General features: G+C 41.5%; 1 protein-coding gene across 9 annotated transcripts in view; it reads right to left on the reverse strand.

Annotated features, from left to right (window-relative positions):
* Window positions 1-23686, reverse strand: part of BIRC6 (baculoviral IAP repeat containing 6) — a 164587-nt gene that overhangs the window by 6709 nt on the left and 134192 nt on the right. For all 9 annotated transcript variants that reach the window (XM_075267485.1, XM_075267484.1, XM_075267481.1 and 6 more), the window contains exons 67-72: window positions 21166-21311; window positions 20901-21011; window positions 17286-17503; window positions 16572-16733; window positions 13327-13404; window positions 11406-11594 (exon numbers count right to left, since the gene is read on the reverse strand). In XM_075267485.1, the coding sequence (XP_075123586.1) occupies window positions 11406-11594; window positions 13327-13404; window positions 16572-16733; window positions 17286-17503; window positions 20901-21011; window positions 21166-21311 (904 nt within the window). The remainder of the gene's footprint in view (window positions 1-11405; window positions 11595-13326; window positions 13405-16571; window positions 16734-17285; window positions 17504-20900; window positions 21012-21165; window positions 21312-23686) is intronic.

Genomic DNA, 23686 nt, shown 5'->3' on the forward strand with positions numbered 1-23686 from the left:
AGTTGTTTGGTGAGCAAAAGGGTTGTGAATGATAGAACCCGAACACAGATATTGTGTATCCAAGAGACTGAGATTCCAGGACTGAACCTTACTGACAAGCAGCAGGGATGATGTCAGAATTCACACTTGCCTTGCTTTTGCAGTATTGCTCCAGAAGTGTCACATTGTTGTTCTACAGTGACAGGTGGTAAAGGTAAATACCAAAGGAAACTCCTCTACAGTCTATGTCTTGGTGAAGTGAAACATATGGACTTTGTTGTTATATCAATATCTTCACAATATGAACTTTAATGGACAATGTTATAATATCTGCACAACACGGAGGAAATCTAAAGGACTTTATGTCAAGAACTACATTTGTGGTAAGCCTTCTATTATGATGGAAGAAGATGACCAGAAGACCAGACGATGAAAGAAGAGCCTTCATCAGGTGTAGGTTAGATAGTGGATCAAATTGTTTCCATCTTTGATCACAGTTTACCATAACATACCATAACATTTATTAATGACAAAATTTATTGCAAATTGATGAAATTATTGTTACATGGACAATTAATGAAAATTAAGTTCCAGTATTCAGCAAAGAAGAAAGAAGATATAATCTAATTGTATGAATATTGTTGTATGGTATATCTTGAGAGTTCAAACAGATATTTCACTCTCAAAAGGGGGAAATGTTAAATATTATATATTTACAATATTCTCTAGAAGACATGGGGTTAACACTCTACTGACATCATAGTCTTATATTTTGGGTGCATGGGTGCGGTTAGAGTACACTATTTTAGAAATCTCCTTACATAGCTACAAGATGGAAGGTAACACCCACTCTCATGAATATAAATGAGTAAGAAATACACATGTCTGGGTCTGTCTTTGGGAAGACCAGGGGAAGACCAGGAGGTCTGTCTTTGGGAACACCAGGGTGGGTGGTCCAGGCAGATGGACATCCATGGACGTCGTAACCAGCCCAAGTCCACCAACCAGATGACAAGCATGAACCAAGCTGTAACTACAAGATATCCAGATGATTTAACTTCTCTGAAGATGTAAGCTATTGACAATTGACTGATATTTGTGTTATTTGGACATTTTCCCTGTTCCTGTGTTTTCCTTCAAGATATTAATAAACCTCTACACTGATTTATAACAAGCTGACTTCTTCCTATCGTGGATAAGGCCAGGTACGGATATTTAACAGTGGACACAAGTCTCACCGGCAAATACAAGATATTTAACACAGACACACAAAACTTATCCTTAAGGTTGGTGCTGAGATGTAACCTTGTAACCTGGGATATTACACATACAGGGACTAGTCACTACTTATTCGTTACACATGGAGGAGAAATGCCAATACCCCTACATATCATAACAATGGAAATATACACCTCTACATTCCCCTAGCAGGGCTCATGCCCCTAACATACTTGGAATAATCTAGTTGAATCCAGAAGGAAACTTTCTATCAATATTCATTTCTAGTAAGATCATACAATAAAATGTGAACAGGCTGAGCAGTCGGCAGCCACAACCTCAATGTCTCGCTTTGCCATCAGAGTACCAATTAAAGCTGTGGGACGCTTGTTTACGGGAAGAACAGATTCGAGAATCTTCACCCTTGACATAAAGTGACGGATCAAAATGAAAACAATTACACAAATGCTGCGATAATTAATGGCGTGCGAGGAGGGAAGAGATAAAAGTGAAGGTCTATTCTAGTGGAATGTCTCTGGCAGGAAGGCTGAAGACTGTGCCACAACCACCATCCCATTAACCTGGTACATTGAAAAACACGGCAACCTCTGCTCCGATACACAACCAGGACATGACTAGAATGTAAAGTGGGAGCTAGTGAGCAAGACGAAGGGAAACAATCTGCAGCCCTGTTTCCAATGACTGGAGAGATTGTCTTTATAAGGCACTTCACTTTCACTCAGGAGGATCCAGGAACTTACTCTGGTGTCAGCACTTGGCTAATCCAGTGGCTCATTCTGCTATGGATGTAGTATACGGGGTTATATCCAGAGCACCCTGTATAAGTCATATTACACTCAGCTTCTCCTCAAGATAAAACAGGACATTGTCTTAAACTTTAAGAGGTTTTCTTAACTCGCCATATTGCTATAAGGTGAAGGGGGGGGGGGGGGGAGGGAATCCACTGTTGCAGATAAAAAGTTTGGTCATGTGCATTACAGCTTAGTAACTCCATGGGGATCATAGTAATAGCAGTTAACCCCATCATGCCCCTCACATTAACCCCCTGTGTGCCTCAGTTACTGATATGTTGGACATATGGAGGTAATAATTAGGTATCTTCATAATTAAGGTCCTTCATTAGTACCCTCATGTGTCTCACATATTAGTAACCCTTATACGGGGCACACAGGGGTTAATATGAGGGACATGATGGGGTTAACTTAATGTGAAGCACATGGAGTTACTGAAACTAAATTAATAACCCCAAATGTCTGACATTAATAGGCAGAGTAACTAAAGGAAGGTCCCTGTGTGTGTCACGTTACTGTAGCTTCCTCTCCTTCATACTTCCATAAGACACAATGAATCCTGGCCACTCATCTGCAGGGTAGATGCTAAATCCTAGTGTGCTAAAGGACCTCTGATGACATCATGACCATGTGATCGGACTCTGGTGTGGGCGGAGCTACTAGGATTTAGACTCAACCTTCTCTGCAGATGTTACATACTAGTGGCTACAGGACCTTTGATGACATCAGTCACGTGACCTCATGACAAGCCAATCACAGAGCAGTAGCACTAAAGGACCTCCCCCTTCCAGTTTTCTGTGCTCCGTGGACCCTGACTCATGTATAAGCCAAGGAAAGCTTTATCAGCATGAATGTGCTGAAAGAAAAAGTTGGCTTATACTCGAGTATATATGGTGTATGTGTGTGTATGTTTTTTTTTTTTTTTCCATACAACCCACTTCCTCTGCTGCCCTATTAGAGGTAATATGTTACCCCCACCAGAGCACAGGTATTGAAGAGCGCACTGCAAGGTGTTGCTCTTCAAATTTTACATGGAGGGTCTATGTGGAATGCTTTCCTATGCAGTCAGGATGGAGGTGGATAATGGTTCTCAGTGAAGAGACTCCATGCAAAAATAGATTCCAGCCGCCATCTAGACGGCAGCACATGTGAAAGTTTTATTACAATGGGATGTATGGGAAACCGCTCCACAAGACCACCTCAGAGAAAACCTACATCTCCCAAGCCACATTTTCTGTGACAGATTTCCATTTTTCCTTGTTAACCATCAAGACCAACTCCCTAGAAGAACACTTTAATGCACTTTTGGATGTTCTCCTCAAAGAGGTTTCACTATATAGGAAAAAGGAATTATAAGCCAGGGAACAACAAAATCTTGTCAGATTTTACTACTTTATCGTAGGGGCAATATGGCTTCCTATGAGACACTACTACATGTATGGCAAACCGGGTTCACTTCAGGGACTCCTGGCTGTAACCGGCTACAAAGGGGCCCCTGCCTCATGGTTGGCACTCCATTGCAGTTTATAGCAAGTTATTGAAAACCTCTTAGGATAAGATGCTTCATTTGTATAATGAAATCCTATAAGACACGTATACTGAGCTGGTGGTGGATGACGAATTAAACACACACCAAAGAATACCAGTCATGGTTTGCTCTGGGTATAACACGGTAACATGTCTGAATTGCTCCTTTACGTTATTACTAGAGATGAGCAAACACTGTTCGGATCAGCCGATCCGAACAGCACGCTCCCATAGAAATGAATGGAAGCACCTGTGACGCCGGCCAGACGCCGGCAAAGTCAGCGTCACAGGTGCTTCCATTCATTTCTATGGGTGCGTGCTGTTCGGAAAGGTTGATCCGAACAGTGTTCGCTCATCTCCAGTTATTACTAATGTCAGACTCAAAGCCCTCAGTCTCATTTCCCTCAACAATTGAGTCCACACAAGACCAGTCCATACCGGTGCCAGTCACACTGCCCCATAGAATAGATTGGTGTGCCCCCATGAACTGTAGCCAATGCTTTGTAAACCCTCATTTTACATTTTGGTGTTGGGTCAGACTTGCACAGTCCTCAAGTACGAGGAGTCCGGAGACATGTGACCACTGTACTGAGATGCCAGCACGCCCGCGCCAGTCAGATGCCAGACTGATTTAGAGCATGGGATGTTTCCGGCATCCAATCCGCTTACACATTTCTGGTGTGACCTCCCATGAAGTACACGAGAGGTCATTTCTAGCCACTATACTGGACATGATATGGTTCCACGCGCTCCTCATCACCGATCTGACAGACCTGTAAATATCAGAAAGAAGCCAGCCATGTTCTCTCCTTGGCTGTATGTACTAATGTCTGGATGTAATGCTGAGTAGTGACCCTTCTAATTATTCCGGACATAAATCAGTGCGGAGACGACTTATTTTTAGCTCCTTGGAATAAATGTGTGCCCTTTTCAAAGTCAGACCTGACAAGAGAAGTAAAATAGAAGGGTTATGTGATTGCGGGAAGCAGGATGAAGGGAATGAGTAAATATCTGTAAGCTCAGCCTCATCGTGTCTGTGGAGAAAGCCATTAGACTGCAGCACTGTGGGGAGGAGGCATTTACAGGTCAGCACCGTCTAAATGGCCTGTTGCATTTGTATTGTGTATCTGTGGTGTGTGCGTACCCTTGAGATGTACTGCCAAGGATGCCACTGCTACACAGTCCGCAAACATACATGTGATCAGATGAGAGACTGGTGTGTGCACACTGCCCTACTACATAACATCAACTCACACGCATCAGTTTTTACAGAATTTCCGATGGGAACAGGAATTTAATCTTCACATGTCAGGAACAAGGAATTCACAGGAAGCCAATTCATCAATGTAGTTTGCAGAAAGGCGGGAAAGCCGTAGAAACAGAACAAACTCTACACAGGTATTGCTGTCGTTCCTCTGTTACTTACAGACTTTGGAATCCTTTGAGATAAGCTTGAAAACTCCACAACCTGATATTTTGCATCATTACATGGTGCTGGGCTTTTGATATTGGCCCTTATATAAAGCTCCAAGAGTCAAATATATACAGGACTCAACATGATGCATCACCAGGAACATGGGAAGAATATGCAAATCTGACTTCCATGATGTAATTAGGAAGACAGAGTCTCAGTCAAGCAAACCAATAGAGGGCGCTCCCTTTAACATCATGCCGACCTTCTCAGAGGCCTTTGTTTGCAATGATGTTGGGATTTTACCAGGTACAGTCTCTCAGAAGGTCGGCATGATGTTAAAGGGAGCGCCCTCTATTGGTTTGCTTGACTGAGACACTGTCTTCCTAATTACATCATGGAAGATAGACTTGCACATTCTCATTGAGCGCCCTCTATTGGTGTGCATACTTGAGGCACTGGCATCCTAATTACATCATGGAAGTCAGATTTGCATATTCTTCCCATGTTCCTTTGCAGTGGAGCGCTCATGGCTTAATAAGACTCCACACACCTAAATGGTGGTCTCTCCCTATGGAGTGACGGATATCCCCTCAGCAGGAAAATACAGTCCGATCTGCCAGTAAGTCGTTGCAGTGGGATCGGAAGAGATTAATATACAGCTTTGTGGGAAAAGATTCAGTATAACTTGTCGTTTATATGTTATTTTATACTAGTCCTACATATGACTGACCACTATGTACAGTCAAATTTAATTATTAATATTTTTATGATTTACTTTTTTTTTTTACACTATTCCCTATACTTTCACTGGACGTTATATTCGGTCATCATTAGGAGTTAGCCATTAAAAAAAAGGTATCATCTACTGAAGACAAGTTTTTTGTTTTTAATATTTCATACTCACTGGCTAACACGGTACAGAAACAAACATTTCCTTCTTTATACTTTCACTATGATCCTGTGATAACGATAGGACTGGTAAGTGATCTTCACAGAACAGGAAGTATCAGACTATAACCAGGTTTTGTGATGACAGTGAAAGCTGCAGGATTTATTTATTTATTTCAAATCTATTTTTTTTAAGAGAAAAAAAAAAATTGAATAAAGTTACATTAACCATAAACTTTGTAGGGTACAAAGATTTATATCAAAATAACAGTTCTGCCAATAAAATATAGCAGTTTTCACTGAGACAAGAGTGGATCAGGGTTATTGTACAGTGGCTGAGCATCACCCCAAGTGTGTGGTCTTACCAAAAAGGGTTGTGCCACAAAGACTTCTCCCCTCTTAACCACAGGATCTGCAAAGGATTTAACTAGCAGGGGGTCTGTATGTGCTGGGACTCCACCCATCACAACATAGGTCCCAAATCCTGTATAAATGGATTGGATTGGCAGCACCACATATACACAGCTCATACATAGCTGAAATAGCTCTTAAGTTATTATATAGAATTGTATGGAGTAACGCTACTACTGCTCCATTCAAACAAGAGGACTCGGTGGGCACCTGTTTGTATGATCACTGGGGGTCTCACTGATCAAAACACTGTTCTGGGGATAATATCACTCCCTAATGAGAGATCACCTTCTCAGATGTATGGAGTCTTACAAAAAGCCTTTTTAGCGCCACTGGGGGGATTATGGGAAAAATAGGCAAATCTGTTTCCCGCATCATAGCAGTAAAGGCTTGTTGGAAAGTCAGGCATGATGTTCAAGGGAGCTACCCCTAGAGGGCAGCAAACAGAAGAAGAACTGTTTTCCTATTTTGATCATGGGAAAAATATACAAATCTGTTTCCCAAAATGTAAACACTTCTGCCTTAAAGGGGTTGTCCCATCTCAAGACCAGGGGATGAGCTGATCTCTCCACCCAGGACAAGTGATGTAGCTCCCTGATCTCGGGGGAGCTGAGTGCTCGGAGCAGCTTGTATTTCTGAGCTGTTTATCTCCCTCTTCCAGTTATCAGTCTGCTAATTGAATTTTGCTGATAAGGGCTGAGACACGGCGTCTGTTACCTCTGTATGTAAACAGACCTAAAACGGAGTATATTGCAAGCTGACTCTTGTTACTGTAGCATGTAAATTTGGGATTCTCATCACCTATCAAATCCAGCTCTGCTACATCAGCTTCATATTGTGCATCTTCCAGTGATACTGTGCTAATTTATTTACAACCAATCCCTCATTACTGAGTGCAAACATGTACTGCTATGAAGAGAGATAGCAGAGCTTTGCCTGGGAGAGAGCAAGTGAAACCCCGCCCACCAATTTACCAAGAAAACCAGGAAGTGAATAGAGCATACAGCCTGCAAGTTGGTGAACAAGCAAGTTGGGAATACCCTTTTAAAGTTATATAGAATTGAATGCAGTGGCACTACTACTGCTCCAAACAAGAGGACTTTGTGGTCCCCTGTGTATATGATCACTGGGGGTATCTCACTGATCAAAACCCTTCAACCTTAACCTGTGGATAGGGGATACACTCATTATAAACTACTAGGGTAAAATACTGTACTTACCCCCTAGATGCACACATATATATATGTAAATCCCAAATAAAGTCTCCTGGTCATGGCTTGGATTGATAAAGGACAAGATCAGTGCAAGCCGTCCTTGCGTACAGGCACACGTGGTATTACTTGCTAAGGCCTTTCTTCATTATACTTTATTGGCAGTGATTAGGATGTAATTATGTATCAAGTTCACCCAAATGCTCTGAACTATTTGCTGCTAATTGTTATGCTCGTGATAAGTCATTCTCGCTGCGTTATAGAGAAATATGCAAGCCACTAATAAGTTCAGCCGAAATTACTTCAATTAACCAACATTTATGTCGGTGGATTATAAATCAAATCTCATTCCTTTTCCCCCTTCTTTGACAGGAAACACGAAGTGTGAAAGTTGTGATTTTTCTTCTCGGCTGGTCAGACTATGTCTAACAAGTTTAACATCCCATTTTATTTTTAAAGCGGGAGGCAATATTTCATATTTCAATTTTCTTGCTTGAGTTCTTTCTTGGAAGCGGGGCAAGAAGTTATCAATTATACCTCAGGGAAGATATAAAGCCGGGATTCCTGACACTCACGCACCTTTACACTCAATTAGACATGTGAAATTGCCCAGGAAAATTTATTGCCGGTGTCAAACTAACTTTGGTCGTGGCATAATTACTACCATTTACTATACTGGAGCGGATAAATAAAAACATGGGCCTGTTATCTTCATTGCAATCTGGCACGGAGAGAACATGGAGTGCCGCAGCTCAGTCACGCCCGGCACATGCAACAAATCTTATGTTCCCTACAACATTTACATAGAAGTTACAAGTAACAGCAGATTGTGTAGCAGGTTGTAAAGCATTCAGATAAGAGCGGCGAGTGGGGGAGACGCAGCATTATGCATACTTACATCTCTAGACAAGAAACCATATGACAGCACTGTATATCAGGCATATAGCATAGATACTTGGCGTTACGTCCACTTCTCTAAGAGCTAAAAACCAGGCAACTATTTGGGTGCATGGCATGTGCTCTGGCATCATGGCTTTGGTACCTATAAGTTCATTCCAATGGGAAGAGGATTGGGAGGGGGAGGGGAGGGGGAGGGGAGGGGGAGGGGAGGGAGAGGTTGGAGCAAGGCCAAAATCCCCAAAACCAACCAGTCCCAGTTCCAAAGAAAACGAAACCACTCCAAACATTAATATACAGGAATTCTCATGGAGTTCTTTGGGCGGTGGGTCAAGCATGACAAAAAGGAATCATTTTTCATTTTGGGATTTTATTCTAATTTTCTGTACAATACTATGGGAATTGCCATCATGCCTGAGCACAGGAACAATAGTCCGATTCCAAATCATTAAGGTCAATGGGAGAGTTTTCTAGACATCCTCTATGCAGCGAAGAGGAGCAAATAAGCCGTGCCATCTATTGTCAGTACTGGGTGCCATGATGGCTGTTGTATGGCAAGATGTATAGCGGTGTTACTGCTAATGTAAAGGTATTGACTGCGCAAAAAGAAAACCCCTACAGAATTGAAGTGTTAATCTATTATTAGGACTCATGGTCAGAGTGAAAATTGACCAATCTCCATTTAAAAAAATAAATAAAAATAAAATACAGAAAATGTAATATTTTCAGGAGTTAGACATTGCGGTCTGTGACTCCCATTCTGCATCGTTATCATACAGGCTTTATTCTAGATTACTTCCTAAAATCAAGTTGGCTGTGTAGTCCGAACAGCATTTATAGGGTTACTTACAATTGGAAAAATCAATTCCCTATTCCCCATCTGAAGACACAAATACATAGTAAAGCCAACCATACTTTGTACATGGACAAATCTGCCCGTTCTGGATAAAATCTATTGTGTATGGCCACCTTAAAGGGGTTGTCCAACTGCTTCTTATATTGGTCACAAATTCTCAGGACAGAATACAGACTGTATGAAATGGAAATAGTGAAATAGTGAATAGGCATGCTTATGAAGAGGCCCCTTCGAATAGCCGATCCCTCACTGATCTTTTTATTCATGGCCTCTCAATAGGTCATCAATAAGAGAAGTTGGACAATCCCTTTAAAAGGTCAATGTGATAGCAAGCCAATTAACACGTTGACTTTGTAGGAATGCAAAAGGACTTACAAATTCCATACAAATGTTGAAATTCATATTAGGGAATACATATTGCCAATCTCCAATGTAATCTTCAAACAGCCTGCAATTGTCGCTTTATTTTAAATAGTAAACTTGTCTAAAATAATTAGCGTCTGTGATTTATATTCCGCTCTTATATTGTTGCACCCTGTACAATCCTTGACTACAATTTAGTTCAGATTTATTTACTGCAATTCAAACAAACTGTATTTCTGGATCTGAATCATCCTTCTTATCGTCATTACAAGGGTTGGTTCTGCCTGCGCGGCTGAATATAAAGATGTCAGCCGAAGAACTCGAGGAAAACGATAAAATGTGACTGCGTGTAATAAAGAAAAATAGCAACGTCCCTTTATTTGGAATATATGAATTTTCACAAAACCTGACAAATTTATTTGTGAAATAAAAGTGTTATTCAACAGTCAAAGAATATTTCCTTTGGGAAATGTAGTGTAATTTAATGTCTGACTCGTGAAGCCTGTGGTTCTGCGTTCAGCAAAATGTATTCCCATCAAATCCAGTTCACAGAGGCAGGCAGCTGGAGAGACAAGCACTTTGTAAAAGTCATTATCTGCTTGCAGTGAGCAATTGCCTTAGCACTAGGCTATATCCATCTGGATTTATCTCACTCCTCCACCTTTCTAAGGGAGCGGCCGGGTGTCAGCCGCACTTGTACAAGTTATTAAGACAACCACTGGTACAGATGGCAACAAAACAAAGTGACTTGACGGTGCTGGCCTCCTCACTCATTTACATGCCGACAACAACAGTGCGGCATTACAAGGCGCTACTTTGTAATCTTTTCAGCACATTCACACCTTATTACCCGTCCGCTAAATGTTGCCGGCTTCAAACACGCCTTCCCTTCCTGCCTTTACCACCAAGACGCTCCTCTGGGGAGTCAGATGGCGTTACAGAGCCTTGGGGCTATAGGGGACTATGGAGGGTTCTGCTAATTCAGTCTTGATTGCGTTAACCTCAAAGGTCATTTAATACCTTCCAGAGTATTTTATAGCACATTACTGCAATCCCCAATTTATGGCTCTATAAGAAGGATTCCAGAGACCAGGCTGAGAGGTCAACATATGTAAAAGGAATGTGTACAGGACTTCAAGAACCTGTCCCTAACCTATACAATCCATTCACAGAGGTTCAGAAGCCAAGTATTGTAGCGGTGACATAAGGCAGCTCATTCTAACAATACTGCAATGGTGATTCAGGGAAGAAAAAAAACAAAACACAAAAAAATGGATCTGGTCTTAAAGTCTATAGCAGCAGCTTAAGTTCATAAAGCACTAAAGCTGTATTTGGAAGTTGCATGTTTGGCCATATGGATATGTAATGTGAATTTGAGGCTATTTTAGACTGTAGTATGAAAGATCATTTGACAACTTGAGCTAATTCATATGTGCACCTTGACAGTAATGGAATCCCCATCCGTACTCACTACCTAATACTGAAGGCCCATCCTCAGCAAGACCCCATGCACATGGCATTATTAGTATAAAATGGAAGGCACTTGCCAAGATTTTAATTTTAGATCTACAATATGCCAGCTGCCAAGGTCTGCTATGCTTTTACATTATATCAAACACTAGAAACTAGATTCCAAAAGCCAAAAACAGACGTTTCTGTAGAATATTCTTGGATTTCTACAAACTGCATTGAGATAAATAAGATCATTGCAGTAATGCATGCAGTAAGGGCCATCATTGTGGCAGGGTATTCAGCACTGTACAGCTATACTAAAGGAAATTTCCCACCGGTGCACAGACCTAACAATACATGAACCATTGGAAACTTACCTCTTTAAAACATGGTGAAGGATTCCTAATTTGTTCTAGCATGGCCCACTTGACTGTAGCCTGTCTGATATTGCCATCGTATTCTCTGGAGCTCTGTGTGCCGCTTGGTGTGCCTCTTGATCGCTCGTATCCTGGCTCATTGAAGTATGGCTCAGATACAAGGATAAGGGACTGGACAGACACCAATACCTGCAAAAGCAAGGAAAGAGCAACTTTTGTTATAATAAGTAGTACAGAATGGCAGAGAATTTATTCTTAGGATAGACCAGTCACTATTAGATCACTGGGATCAGAGGCCCGACGTGTGTTTTAATAGGCTGGATCGTGCAGCAGACCCAGTCCATGTGGCGTTTGCTTTAATCGTCTTTTCATTGAGACGTCATTGTACCTCCCTATTCCTGCTACTTAACATTTTGTTCTCCTAGGAAAGATTTTTGGAAAAGCCGTCAGAACTCCTGGAGCTCTGACTACATGTCCTTTTAAAGGGGGGAGGGGGATGATGATGTGCACCTTTAACAACTGAACACCATCACAGTTTGCTCAGAGATGTAGTCAGAAATATGGATTACCTACGCAGCTGGCATGTGGACAGTGTGGGAATGTAATTCATGCACTAGCTTAACAAATGTATCCAAACTTGGAGCAAGACAGCTGAAATCATAAGCTCTTCTCCCATACTGCTTGGGGGAGCGTATAAGTCATCATTATGAGCAGATCTCTGGACAGACAGCTGGAAGTTCCAGCATGATATACATACTAAAGCACTATTAAAGTGAGGGAACAGCAATCACTGACAAATTATTCATTTGGGCCCAATTCCTACTGCAGTGTAACGCTATGCATGTGCCGGGCTTTACACATTACCATTTATCAAGCACACTTTGTCTATGCCCTGCTGGCTTTCACTTAGCCAGTACATAGACTTTCCAATGATATATAGAAGGGTTATGTAGAGATACTTTTTTGATTCTACCAAATCCATGTAGATTTAAAGAGGACCTTTCATGGATTTGGGCACAGGCAGTTTCATATACTGTTGGAAAGCTGACAGTGCGCTGAATTCAGTGCACTGTTGGCTTTCCCGATCTGTGCCCCGGATGAAGAGCTAGCAGTGCCGGCAACTTAGCTCTTAACAGTCAGAAGGGCGTTCCTGACAGTCTGTCGTTCTTCAAAGCAGCGCCTATCACGCTGTACAGTGTGAGCGGTGAGGAACGCCCCCTCCCCTCCTGATAATACTCGTCTATGGACGATCACTGTGAGCAGAGGGAGGGGGCGTTCCTCCCCACTCACTGTACAGCACGATAGGCACTGCTGTGGAGAAGGACGTTCCTGACAGAGTGTCTGAAACGCCCTTCTGACTGTAAAGAGCTACTGTACCGGGCCCGATAACTCTTTACCCGGGGCACAGATCGGGAAAGCCGACAGTGCGCTGAATTCAGCGCACTGTCAGCTTTCCAGCAGTATATAGAACTGCCTGTGCCCCAAACCATGAAAGGTCCTCTCTAAACATTTAGTTAAAATTTAAAAAAAATAAAAAATAAAATAAAAAAATACCGCCCCACCATTTCTGGTCAAAGTTTGCAAGCTAGATAATGGTGCTGGCCCCATGCCTGCACTTGGGATATGTCACTTCTTGTTAATGTGACCAGTACATTACTATAGGCACATTTCATTTGTACTGATGTCAGCTAAATACCATGACTTTACCAATACCAGGTACTAGCGCAGCAATGGAGGCCGTCCAAATCCTTGTGCTTGCATTAAGGATAGGAGCTCAATGTACATTTCTAACAAGAGGCTCGCCCCTGACAACTATTTTACGCTGCGTTGTTGGGGCTTCAGGAAGATCTTTTGAGCTTAAATTAAAAAGAAAAATGGACAGAAAAAAATTTGCCCAAAAGACTGGCATCATTTTAAATACCTGCAAAAAACTTGAAGTTTGTGGATTCCATTTCTCCTCTGGTCTCCCGTGCCATGTGTTTAGTATGCTTAAACAAACCTGAGGGGAAAAAAAACAAAGATCCTGAGAATTACAAGCTGTCCAAGCATCAAGCCACCATTAGAACTGTATGTACTGTGATGAAGACATGTAGCATAACGGGGCCTTTCCTATGGCATTGTTCTACTTTTCAAATTCAGCTAATTTTTCACCAAATGAGGGAAAACTAGGAAAAATAACCTTCTCTATTCCCCAATATAGATCCCTGGTTTATGTTGCATAGAGAAAATGGCTTCTGTTTCAGAGACTCTATAATCTGCATTTTTTTTTTTTAAACAGTTGGAATTCTCCATTTCAGAAATTTTCAGAAAAATTGTAAAGTCGACGTTCACTTTGCCCTGGATATCTTTCATGCAGACTCTGCCTCCTGCTGCAATCTAAGCTCAGTTTCTTCACTATAGCCAATAGTTGGGTGTATAAAGAGGTCTGCACCAAATATATCTGACTCGCTGTGTCTATGACCAGCCGCAATAGTAATGTATACAATCTCCCATGAAATAGTTTAAAAAAAAAAAAAAAAAAAAAAAAAAAAGCTTAAAACAATATAATAAAAAATTAAAAGTTCTAAATCCCTCCTTTCCCTAGAATACATATAAAAGTAGAAAAGGACTGTGAAACACATACACATTAGGTATCCCTGTGTCTGAGTGCCCGGTCTACTGAATATAGGGGATCTGCAGTGCTCCTGTTCCGTCGGGAAGGGGTTAATAGGAGCACTGCAGATACCCTATATTCAGCCAGGCTGAATTCCAAGTGGGGAAAAAAAAAAAAAAAAAAAAAAAAAGTGCTCAAGCTCAGGGAAGGGGCAGACAGACAACCAAAACACCCCCTCCCCATCCCCAGCACCTACTGCACCCAAAAACTACGACCATTTTAATTATTGAAATTTTCCAGTAGCTGCTGCATTTCCCCCCTCGGCTTATACTCCAGTCAATAAGTTTTCCCAGTTTTTTTGTGGTAAAATTAGGGGCCTCGGCTTATATTCGGGTCGGCTTATACTCGAGTATATACGGTAAATGTCATATAGGAGAATTGGCTTAATATAGGCGTCCCCGACAATAAGGGCATATTCACATGGCAGAATTTGTACAAGCTGAAAAATTCACCACCAAGATTTGAACCTGAATATTTCTGTTTGACCAAACTCTGCTGCAGAAATAAAAGAAATTTGCAATGAATTTTTCTGCCTGCCTTTCTTGTTAATGGAAGCTAATCACAGGTATTCTTTCATTTTTCAAGGGGAGAAGCCGAAGTGCTAGGATGCTATGGTCTACACACAGCTCCATAGATCTCCCCCATTTCTTTGGTCTTCGACGGCATTTGCAATATACACATCCATATCTGATACAGGCCAGAAACATAATGTGAACAGAGCCCGAGTGTAATTGATACACTTTAACTATTCGATGACTGGCCTCCTCCTCACAGCTGCACGGTTTTTCCGTTCTGCCTTCCTTAGCGTGCTAGCACCGACACAGAACGGATATAATAAACTGCAATAGCAGCAAGATTTCCAAGGAATTTATCCCTGGATAGCTGTCACCTGGAACATGAAACGCATTGCCAGCTCTATTTTTAATTGGTTTGTTAAACACTTGAAGGCCCGCTGTTCTGGAGAGACCTCGGTGATGCCGATACTCCCTGTAGCTTGGTGAGGTGCAGTTGAGGTATTTCTAAATATAGCAGAACAATGCATTTGCAGTCAAAAGATTCACCAGAAAGCGTATAGTCAGCAAGTGGGCTGCAGGTGCTATATTTGGACAGCTCAATCTAGTTAAATGAAGAAAATACGGGGAAAATACCATGTTACACATCATTAGGAAGACTGCGTGGGAGTGGGGGATGGGGACTGGTGGTGTGCGGAGGAAAGATTTCTGTTAGGAGCAGAAAATCTTATTATATAACAGCAGATTTGGCAGTGCAATGACCCTAATGAAGCGTGTGACAGTGTTATGGGTTTATTATCTAGTAATAGCGCCTCTATTCCCACCCAACATATAATAGAGAAGCCGGCAACATAGATAACGTCCAATGTCCTAATGGAATATAGTAGAAGGACATGAAGTATCTGTCATACACCGTTATGCCATTGTAACAGGATTACACCCATTCTATAACAGAGTGCTACACTATAGGTGGTACTTGTAGGAATAGTGCACAATACACTGGGGGTAGGATATGATAGATATGGGTTTTTTTTTAAAGTTTTCCCTATCACATTAAAAAAAAAATGGCACTTAAGGGTTACAGCAAATAAAACCCCAAAAACCGGTAAAAGTAACAAATTGAAAGACTTAGGAGCAAGTTAGGAGATAACTTGTAGGTCAGTGGAGGTCTCCGTAGTCAGACAGTCCTCTCCCTTCCCTCTCCATCAGGGAGAGCGGGAGACTTTCATCAGTTTTGAATGGAGTGGTGGCTGGACAGCTCGGACAACGTTCCATTCATTTCAATGGGAGCACCAGAAAAAGCCAAAAACGGCACCACTAGGATGAATTATGGAATAAGTTGCTTTGGTGGGAAAACACCTTTAACTGGATTCTACCTTTGCATGTTAAAGCAACTTTAAAAAGTTCAAATTTTTTTGATGGGAATCAATGTAGGCATATCTCATTTTTATTACTTCTAGTACAATAACATGTTCGAGGGGACATACTGTAGTTTTTAGCAGCAGCATTTTGGGGTTCATATGGTAGTGCGCTGACCAACTGAGATACTATTGTTCCTTTTGACAACAGTATCTAAGGGGTTGAAAGCCTAGTATCTGAGGTTTCTCTTATCCCAGGCATTAGGAAGAGATCTTAGCTGTCGATCACTGCTGGGTTCAGGCAATGTTCAGATAAGTCATCAAAGATTCTGAGCCCATGCGATCACCTCGCCTAATGTTTATGGGGTATTCCAAAAATTTTATACCGATAAGAGAAAAATCTGTAAGGTCAACGGCACATTAGTAGGGTCTAACATCCAGCACCCCCAGTCAGCTCATCTGAGTGTTGCAGCCCCTTTATTCAGACCTGACGGGCACAGCATTGTACAGAGCACAGCATCCTCAGCAGTGTTCAGTGAGCTGCAGAATGATTGACACTCGTATGGGTGTGTGACATTGCACATCCTATAGCCTAGGAATTGCTGTAGAAACTGTGCGTATATAATACTGGAGATTGTAATACCTTGCCATCATTGTAAAGGTTTGGATTAAACCTAACACTGTGTCCGCCTGTTGTCTCCAGATTCACAAGTGGAGGTGAATTTGGGTAATCTTGAGGAAAGTAGACATCAAATTCAAAACACCCGTTAGCATATGGGGTGTCTGCTGGTCCAGTTATCAAAACCTGTGGAAACAAATGCCACATAGAATGCATGAATCTGTGTTTCTTGCAAGTCTTTGCATCACTTATGAAAAACTGAACTTTTATATCTGAAATCTCAACTCTAGAATACAAGACTACACAAATGGTTCAATAACTTCTGCACCACCAGATCAGTTTATACAAGAGACTTGGGATACCAGAATGCATAAAAGCATATGGGAAGTTGTGATTGGTGAGGGGCTGGATACTGATCACTGGAACAAAGGAGCTAGAATACTCAGCCGTAAAACATCGGAGTCCCTTTGTTCTACGGATTTATAAAAAGTGCAGAATGTGCAGAGCGTAAACTCCATGTGAAGGCTCCCTATGGATTGTAAGAGACATAACAGTATCCTTCGTGTGTGCTCTATACACTTTGACCATAGAAACATTAAAATATTGGGTGTTGAGACCTACAGCGTTATGGATTTGAGAACTACATGTGTTCTTATAGCAACTTCTGATACCCTTGAGAAGAAGCATTTGGGATTACAGCATTTGCCATAACTTTTACATCTACAGAGAATACATTACCTTCATGATGTCTAGTCGCTCTTCATCACAACGGACAAAGACGCTGGATGAGGAAGACAGCGGTAAGGATGTAGAAAGGGTCACTGCCTCCTGGGCAAGACGTCTGGCTCGTGCTGCACTGTTTGCATCACTTGCGTTCTTCACCTGAGACATGTAGTGGTAATTGACTTTAAACATCAGCTTTCCGTCATCATCTTCAGACACCATCTCAAACGTATCTGGAAACACAAATGTAAAGAGTTCAGAAGCCATGACCAATTTATGATATGTTTTTAATGGACTCAAGAGCTGTCACCAAAAACCAAGAACTTACAATCTTAGCTCTACAAAGAACAGCATCCTAAATCCCTAGGATGGGGAAAAGTAATACGCATGCAAGACAACGGATTATTTTAGGTGCATGATAGACAATTACTGGCACTCACATGGTTTAGTGTGGTGTTATTTTCACTGCTGTAGGGACAGCACAACAAAAATGGTAGTACCAAGACAACCATTGACTATACCAAGATCAACTGTATTATGGAGTCTGTCCTTTTACCTATGAGAATAGTGCAGCATGATACACTAATTTTTGGCTTTTTTAGAGGAATCTGTGAGCTAGGCTGCCAATGGAGTTTCCAACACAGATGTGAACAAAGCCTTAGTTGGAATCTATCACCATTTATGGACATGAACCATAAATTTGTTTTGTTGAACATGAGTTACAGTATGCAACTAGTATTGGGCCTTATATAGCATATAAGTACTTGGAAACTATTAAAGGTTTTTCTAGGAGTTACACACTGATGAACCCTCCCTCAATCCTGATACCAGAGGCCCACAGATCAGGTGCTCGAAGCAGCAATGCTTAGGTGAGCACAGCTTCTACATCACAGGTCAGTGACATCAGGTTTATTCATAAAGTGCCCCCGCTTGCAGCTTAGTCCTCTTCACTGGCTGAATAATAAAGTGTTCCCCAGAGGGTCTACATCATTGTGATCTATGATGCTAGGGGCACATGCTTCCCAGAGCTCTGTTGGCTATAATGTATGTAATATGGGACAGTGGAGACACTGGAAAGCAGGGACTCCTTAGCATCATAGGTCACAGATGCAAGAGGTCCTGGTTTCCAGCCCAGATTCAGTCTGGGAAATGCAAGTAACACACCATTCTGATTTTACAGACAATATTTGCCCATGAGCAGGAGCCCCTAACTGAATAGCCAAAGACCCTATACAGAAAGTGTAGACTGTGCAACCATACAAGACATCTTAGCTATTCATGCCATCTTACCAGTATATTAAACAAGGATAGGAAGAGATCCCCCAGGAATCGTCCGACCGCACTTCCACAGGATAGTTGAATCAATGGCACCTCCACCAGGCTGATTTGACATCTGCACTGGAGCCTCCATTGGAGACTGTTGCAGTGTCCACCTGAAAATCAAAGGGGTCCATACCCTGAAATGTGCGTTTGATTGAACTATCCTGTGGAAGGGAGATCCTTTGATGATTCCTGGTGGATCTTTTCCGGTCTTTGTTTCATATCTACAACACTCTTGGAGGTCCGGACCCTGCCGCTCCAAACACCAGAGAAGAACCCCCCCACCAGTCGGTTCTACCACTGTTACAGCAGTTGTGAATTTTTCACGACTCCCAAAAAGTGAGAGTCTACTTATTGTTACCACCGTATTGGTTACCATGAAGTACTTCACTATATACAGCTTGGTGCGGTTCTTTTTACTTCTGAGATCTTACCAGTATACGCATTCTAAAACACATTGACTGGCACAGTAAGAAAAAAAGTGCCAAAACTGTGTGACAATCTGATCACATCTTCTCCATTAGTGAGTAAACCAAGACATCTGCCACTGAATGTATGTACCGTCTTACAACAGAGCTAACAAGATGTTGTAGAATTGGGTCATTCTCCGAGTTCCCTTTGTTAGCGAATCTCCAGAGAACTGGGTCACACCATGCGTTCCCATTGTTGGAGAATCTCTAGGGATCTACTGCTTAAAAGATGGCATCAAACACATTTGATGAAGGGTTTGATAAATTACAGAAAAGTGGTTTAAACAACAGCTTGTCTCTAGAATACTAAAAGTGAGCATGAATTGGAAATCCAGAGATACTATGTTGGCTTCTAGCCTCAGTTTTAGGGACGTTCATACATGTGATTATCTGAAGATACTCAGGAAAGTCAGGGTTATTATAGTTTACTATACAATGAATGAAATTATTTAAAAAAAAAAAAAAAAAGTTGTGCTGCCAGGACCTAAAGACACCCGAGTCCTGCTGTCCCTGTCCACAGAGTGCTAGATTTCCATATATCCAGTATACCTCAGAGGAAAAGCCATCGAGCACTGGACAAGGGCAACAGGACATTTTTCTTTAACATATGTATTGAATCAAATAATAGAATGAATAATTTTCCTATTTATCCTATACTGCCTGTAAAAGGTCACAGTCTTCTTTATAGAGCGTATTATCCTGGACCAAAATATAATGAGCATTATTTAAAAATTGCGCTTTAAAATGTTCCTGCCACTAGAGGTTTCAAGGTAATTTGCAGTTCACCGTTACTAGGGACGTTATGTCCATAGATTCCATTAAATAGCAAGCACTACAGTGAGTGGACGGAGGAAGGATTGGTCTCTTCACACAGAAGTATCCGCCCCTCTCCTCAATTCACTAACCGCTTCCACTGTGCACTGGACTGAAGATTCTGCACATCTCTCAGCTTACAATGGAAGAAGAGTCCTCCATGTACTTGTATCTACTATAGGCGGCTTGGGTGGTTACAGTTTGGAAAGCTGCTTTCTATCTGAAGAATATCTCAAGTACTTCTAGACTGCTCTTTTCCTGAGTAGCGGCTTGCCTGCATTTGCAGTCTAGTGTAGATGGATCTCATGCTCACTTTGGCTGTTCCCAGCAACGTGTTTACTGTTGTACAGTTACTTCTGGCACAATTACATATAAATAAACCAGTATGTATGAATGTATGGAGGAGGGGGCAGAACTACTTATTATACATGCTCACAGCCTCAGACAAAAATGTAAGATGTGCTGCAGCCATAATGGTGATATTAGCAACTGAAAACGGATTCGCATTCTGTACTTTGGCTGTATAAGCCTTCAGACATGATGTCCTAAAAAGACCCTGCACACACTTTATTTTAAAGGGTACCCAAGTTTTCATTAAAAGTTGGTGTTCAAATAAGTCATCCACTAGACAGTGCTGGAACCCCCAATGCTCCTTCAGAATGGAGTAGTGGCACCAACAGAATTCTTTGGGATAATATATTGCTAAATACCACAAAAAGGTGAATATCTATCCATCTATCAGAGCAAAATTGGTAGTCCGGTAAATGCTTCCCCTCTCCCCATCAAGAATAAATGCAGAATTGCTTTCATGTGTATGGTTAAGTCAGGAGGATCAGGTGTCAGCCCAAGCTATAGAACGTGTATACCTATACACAAGTAGCATACAGACTTCACAGATACACTAACAATTCCAGTTAGTTTCTATCTTTATGTATAAATATTACAGCTCTAATGGAAGAACATAATGTAGGCAAAAATTTTAGATTAAGAAAAAAAAAAAAATTTCTTCAACATTACATTTTCTTACCAAATTGGAGTTTCTTCATGACAGCAACATATTTCTCTTCCAAAGACCGTAAGACTGAAAATGGTTTAGACTTCACAGAGACCTTCTTGGAAAATTCAGCCATCTTCTTTTCTGAAGGATAAGGAAGTGAAAAAGTGATTACTATCAAATTTGTCAACAACTCAAGGTACAAGAGGGGAGATTGGCCTTTTCTCATGTACCAATTTTAAACAGTCGCCTCTAGCCACAAATGGGATTCACTTATTTTTTCCGGGGGCTCTACTACCTTGATTTGCTTGCCGGAGGCTGGTGGTGGCGGCATATACAATCTCTGCTGTTCTCTGGATGTCTGGCACCAACAAAGTTAGTCCTTCTGGCTCAGGATCTGATGCATCTGGTTTCACTCCAGCTTTGGCCTTATCTTTCTTTGACCTATGAGTGTTGGGGCAAGCAATACAAAAATAAATACATACATACATTTCAAACTCAACCAAGACATACTAACGTTCATCTAAGAAGGGGAGTATACAAGAGAGAATTGGGTTGAATTTTTTTTTTTTTTTTGGGAGGGGGTCAGGTAAGTCACAATCACCCAAATGTAAGTGAAGAGGGAAGACTGGTGGGCTCCATCACATCATGTAATATTGCCTAAACCTCTTTAAAAAGATATGTTCAGATATTTAGGGATGGGCCACAAAAGCCTAATTGGTGTGGGGCAAGCTTTTGGACCCCCACCAATTAGTTGTAGGCAAGCAGGTACTGCAGTCAGCTGTACAATACACAACACGGACCTGAAAGCAATAAGCACTATACAAGGATAGGGCCGGGCACTTACAGTTCTGGGGTTGTGTATAGTATGAGCACTGAAAGTTGCCCTGTACAGGTGACCGGCTTGAGGGCAGGGGAGGGCTTGCTGTAGGCCCCCATGCCCAAATACTTACTGCCTATCCTAAGGCTAGACCATAAAGGAGTTATCCAGGATTTAGGCTTTTAAGGCTGAAGCCACATACTGTGGAAAACCGTTTTTTGTTGCGTATTTTGCTGCGGTTCTTTTAGCCAAAACCAGGAGTGATATTTGCAGAAAGGAGAAGTTTGCAGAAAAATTTAAATTTGGTTGTTTCATGCGTTGGGTGGCATAGGGTTCTGTAGTTGATAAAGTAGAAAAAAAAAACCCTTAAAAGTAATCCAGCATGCTATAAAAGCAGACCTTTATATGGAAAGTAGCCACAGCAAGCAGACCGTAGCCTTCCATATGGCGTAATCTAGGTACATAATACTACAAAGCATCCTGTCTCAGACGAGTCTTTAAGCAATATAAGTTTGGTGGTAGCTCTGATTTTACAGCCCAAATATATTTCTCAGATCTATACCCTGTCCTCAATAGCGCTCATAATATTCCTCTCACACTATGGAACATTTCACATTAATGGACCAATAAAAAGAAAGTGGTTCCAAGGCCATTGCTGGACACCTCCTGTTTGGCCTGAAGAAGACACCTGCCCGATGTCTAAGCACGTAGCCTTGTCACCACTGTCACTGGAACCGAATAAACACGGCCTTCCAGCCTGTTACTTTTTGCGTTGCATCCTTCCACTGCAGGGCTCTGTACAATTTCCTGTTTTTTGGTTTTTTTTGCACCTCATTTACATTTCACATTAAGCCATTTAACATCTCATTTATAGAGAGTTGAAGAAAACCAAAAGCAAAGATGGGGATAAGATACAGACTAGGTGCAGGTATTGCTGACCTCTGAGCCACAGTGCTGCCCCCTAGAACAGGGCAAGACAAACTAAGTTCATGGATAGTAGGATGCCTTTGTGAAGCTTGATGGAAACCTGTCTATACGGATAAAAAGATGCCACAGATAAAATTACCTATACTCCGGGATTATGACACTGTTCCCGCTATCTCAGATGAAATTACTAGAGAGGTACAAAGTTTGTGAAATGCTGAAATATTAAATTGCTGCTTTAGGAAACGCGGAGTTATCAAATCTTGAAATCTTTGGGGTAGACGACGTGGTCACAAATCACATCAGCATTACGGTATATCCTCAAATCGCATTATCAGTACATTTGCTTGCTGTATGATTAGGTGGAGAACCCATGAGGATGATAGAAGACACCGGCAAGGAGTACAGCCATCGCCATGCGACCAGCTATAAATTATATCAGCGTATTCCTTCACAACCAGCTTTCCCCGTTTCCCTGCGTTCAGCACATTATCTGTTTGCTGATCTACGAGACTTTTGAGGCATTTTCCTAGAAATCACAAACTAGCATCTGTCAGGACATCTAATGCACACAAAGTTTGGTGAGCTAGATGGAAAAAAAACAATAGTCATGTCAGCTTTACATAAGGTGATCAATAGTACATTGTCGCGTGCCTTGTAATTGCACTATTCAGCCTTTACGGAAATCTGCAGCAAGCAAGCCATAAAATACAGAATCCGTAGCCTGACGCTTTTCTGTCCAATTTGGCAATGGTCGTGAAGCGGTGAGAAAGAGACACTGCAGTATTTCCTCCGGTGACAAGGGATTCATTTGGCAAAAGAGGTTTTTTTTGCATAGAAACAAACAAATATGATGGGGGATTAGACTAAATGAATTAATTGGCTAACATGCCCCTTTCTCCTAGCGCAGCACTTTTCTTTACAAGTACGGTCCACAGAATTTCATGCCAGCAAGCACTTTCTTACCAACCCCTTCTCTTTGTAAGCAGATAGCTGGTACAGCAAAAAGTAGCTTACATCTGTCTCTTGAGATCAGACAAGAATTATATTTTGCCTTGGGATTAAAGAGAAAAAA

The sequence above is a fragment of the Leptodactylus fuscus genome, chromosome 3 (genome assembly GCF_031893055.1).
Source record: "Leptodactylus fuscus isolate aLepFus1 chromosome 3, aLepFus1.hap2, whole genome shotgun sequence".
NCBI classification, from domain to species: Eukaryota; Metazoa; Chordata; class Amphibia; order Anura; family Leptodactylidae; genus Leptodactylus; species Leptodactylus fuscus.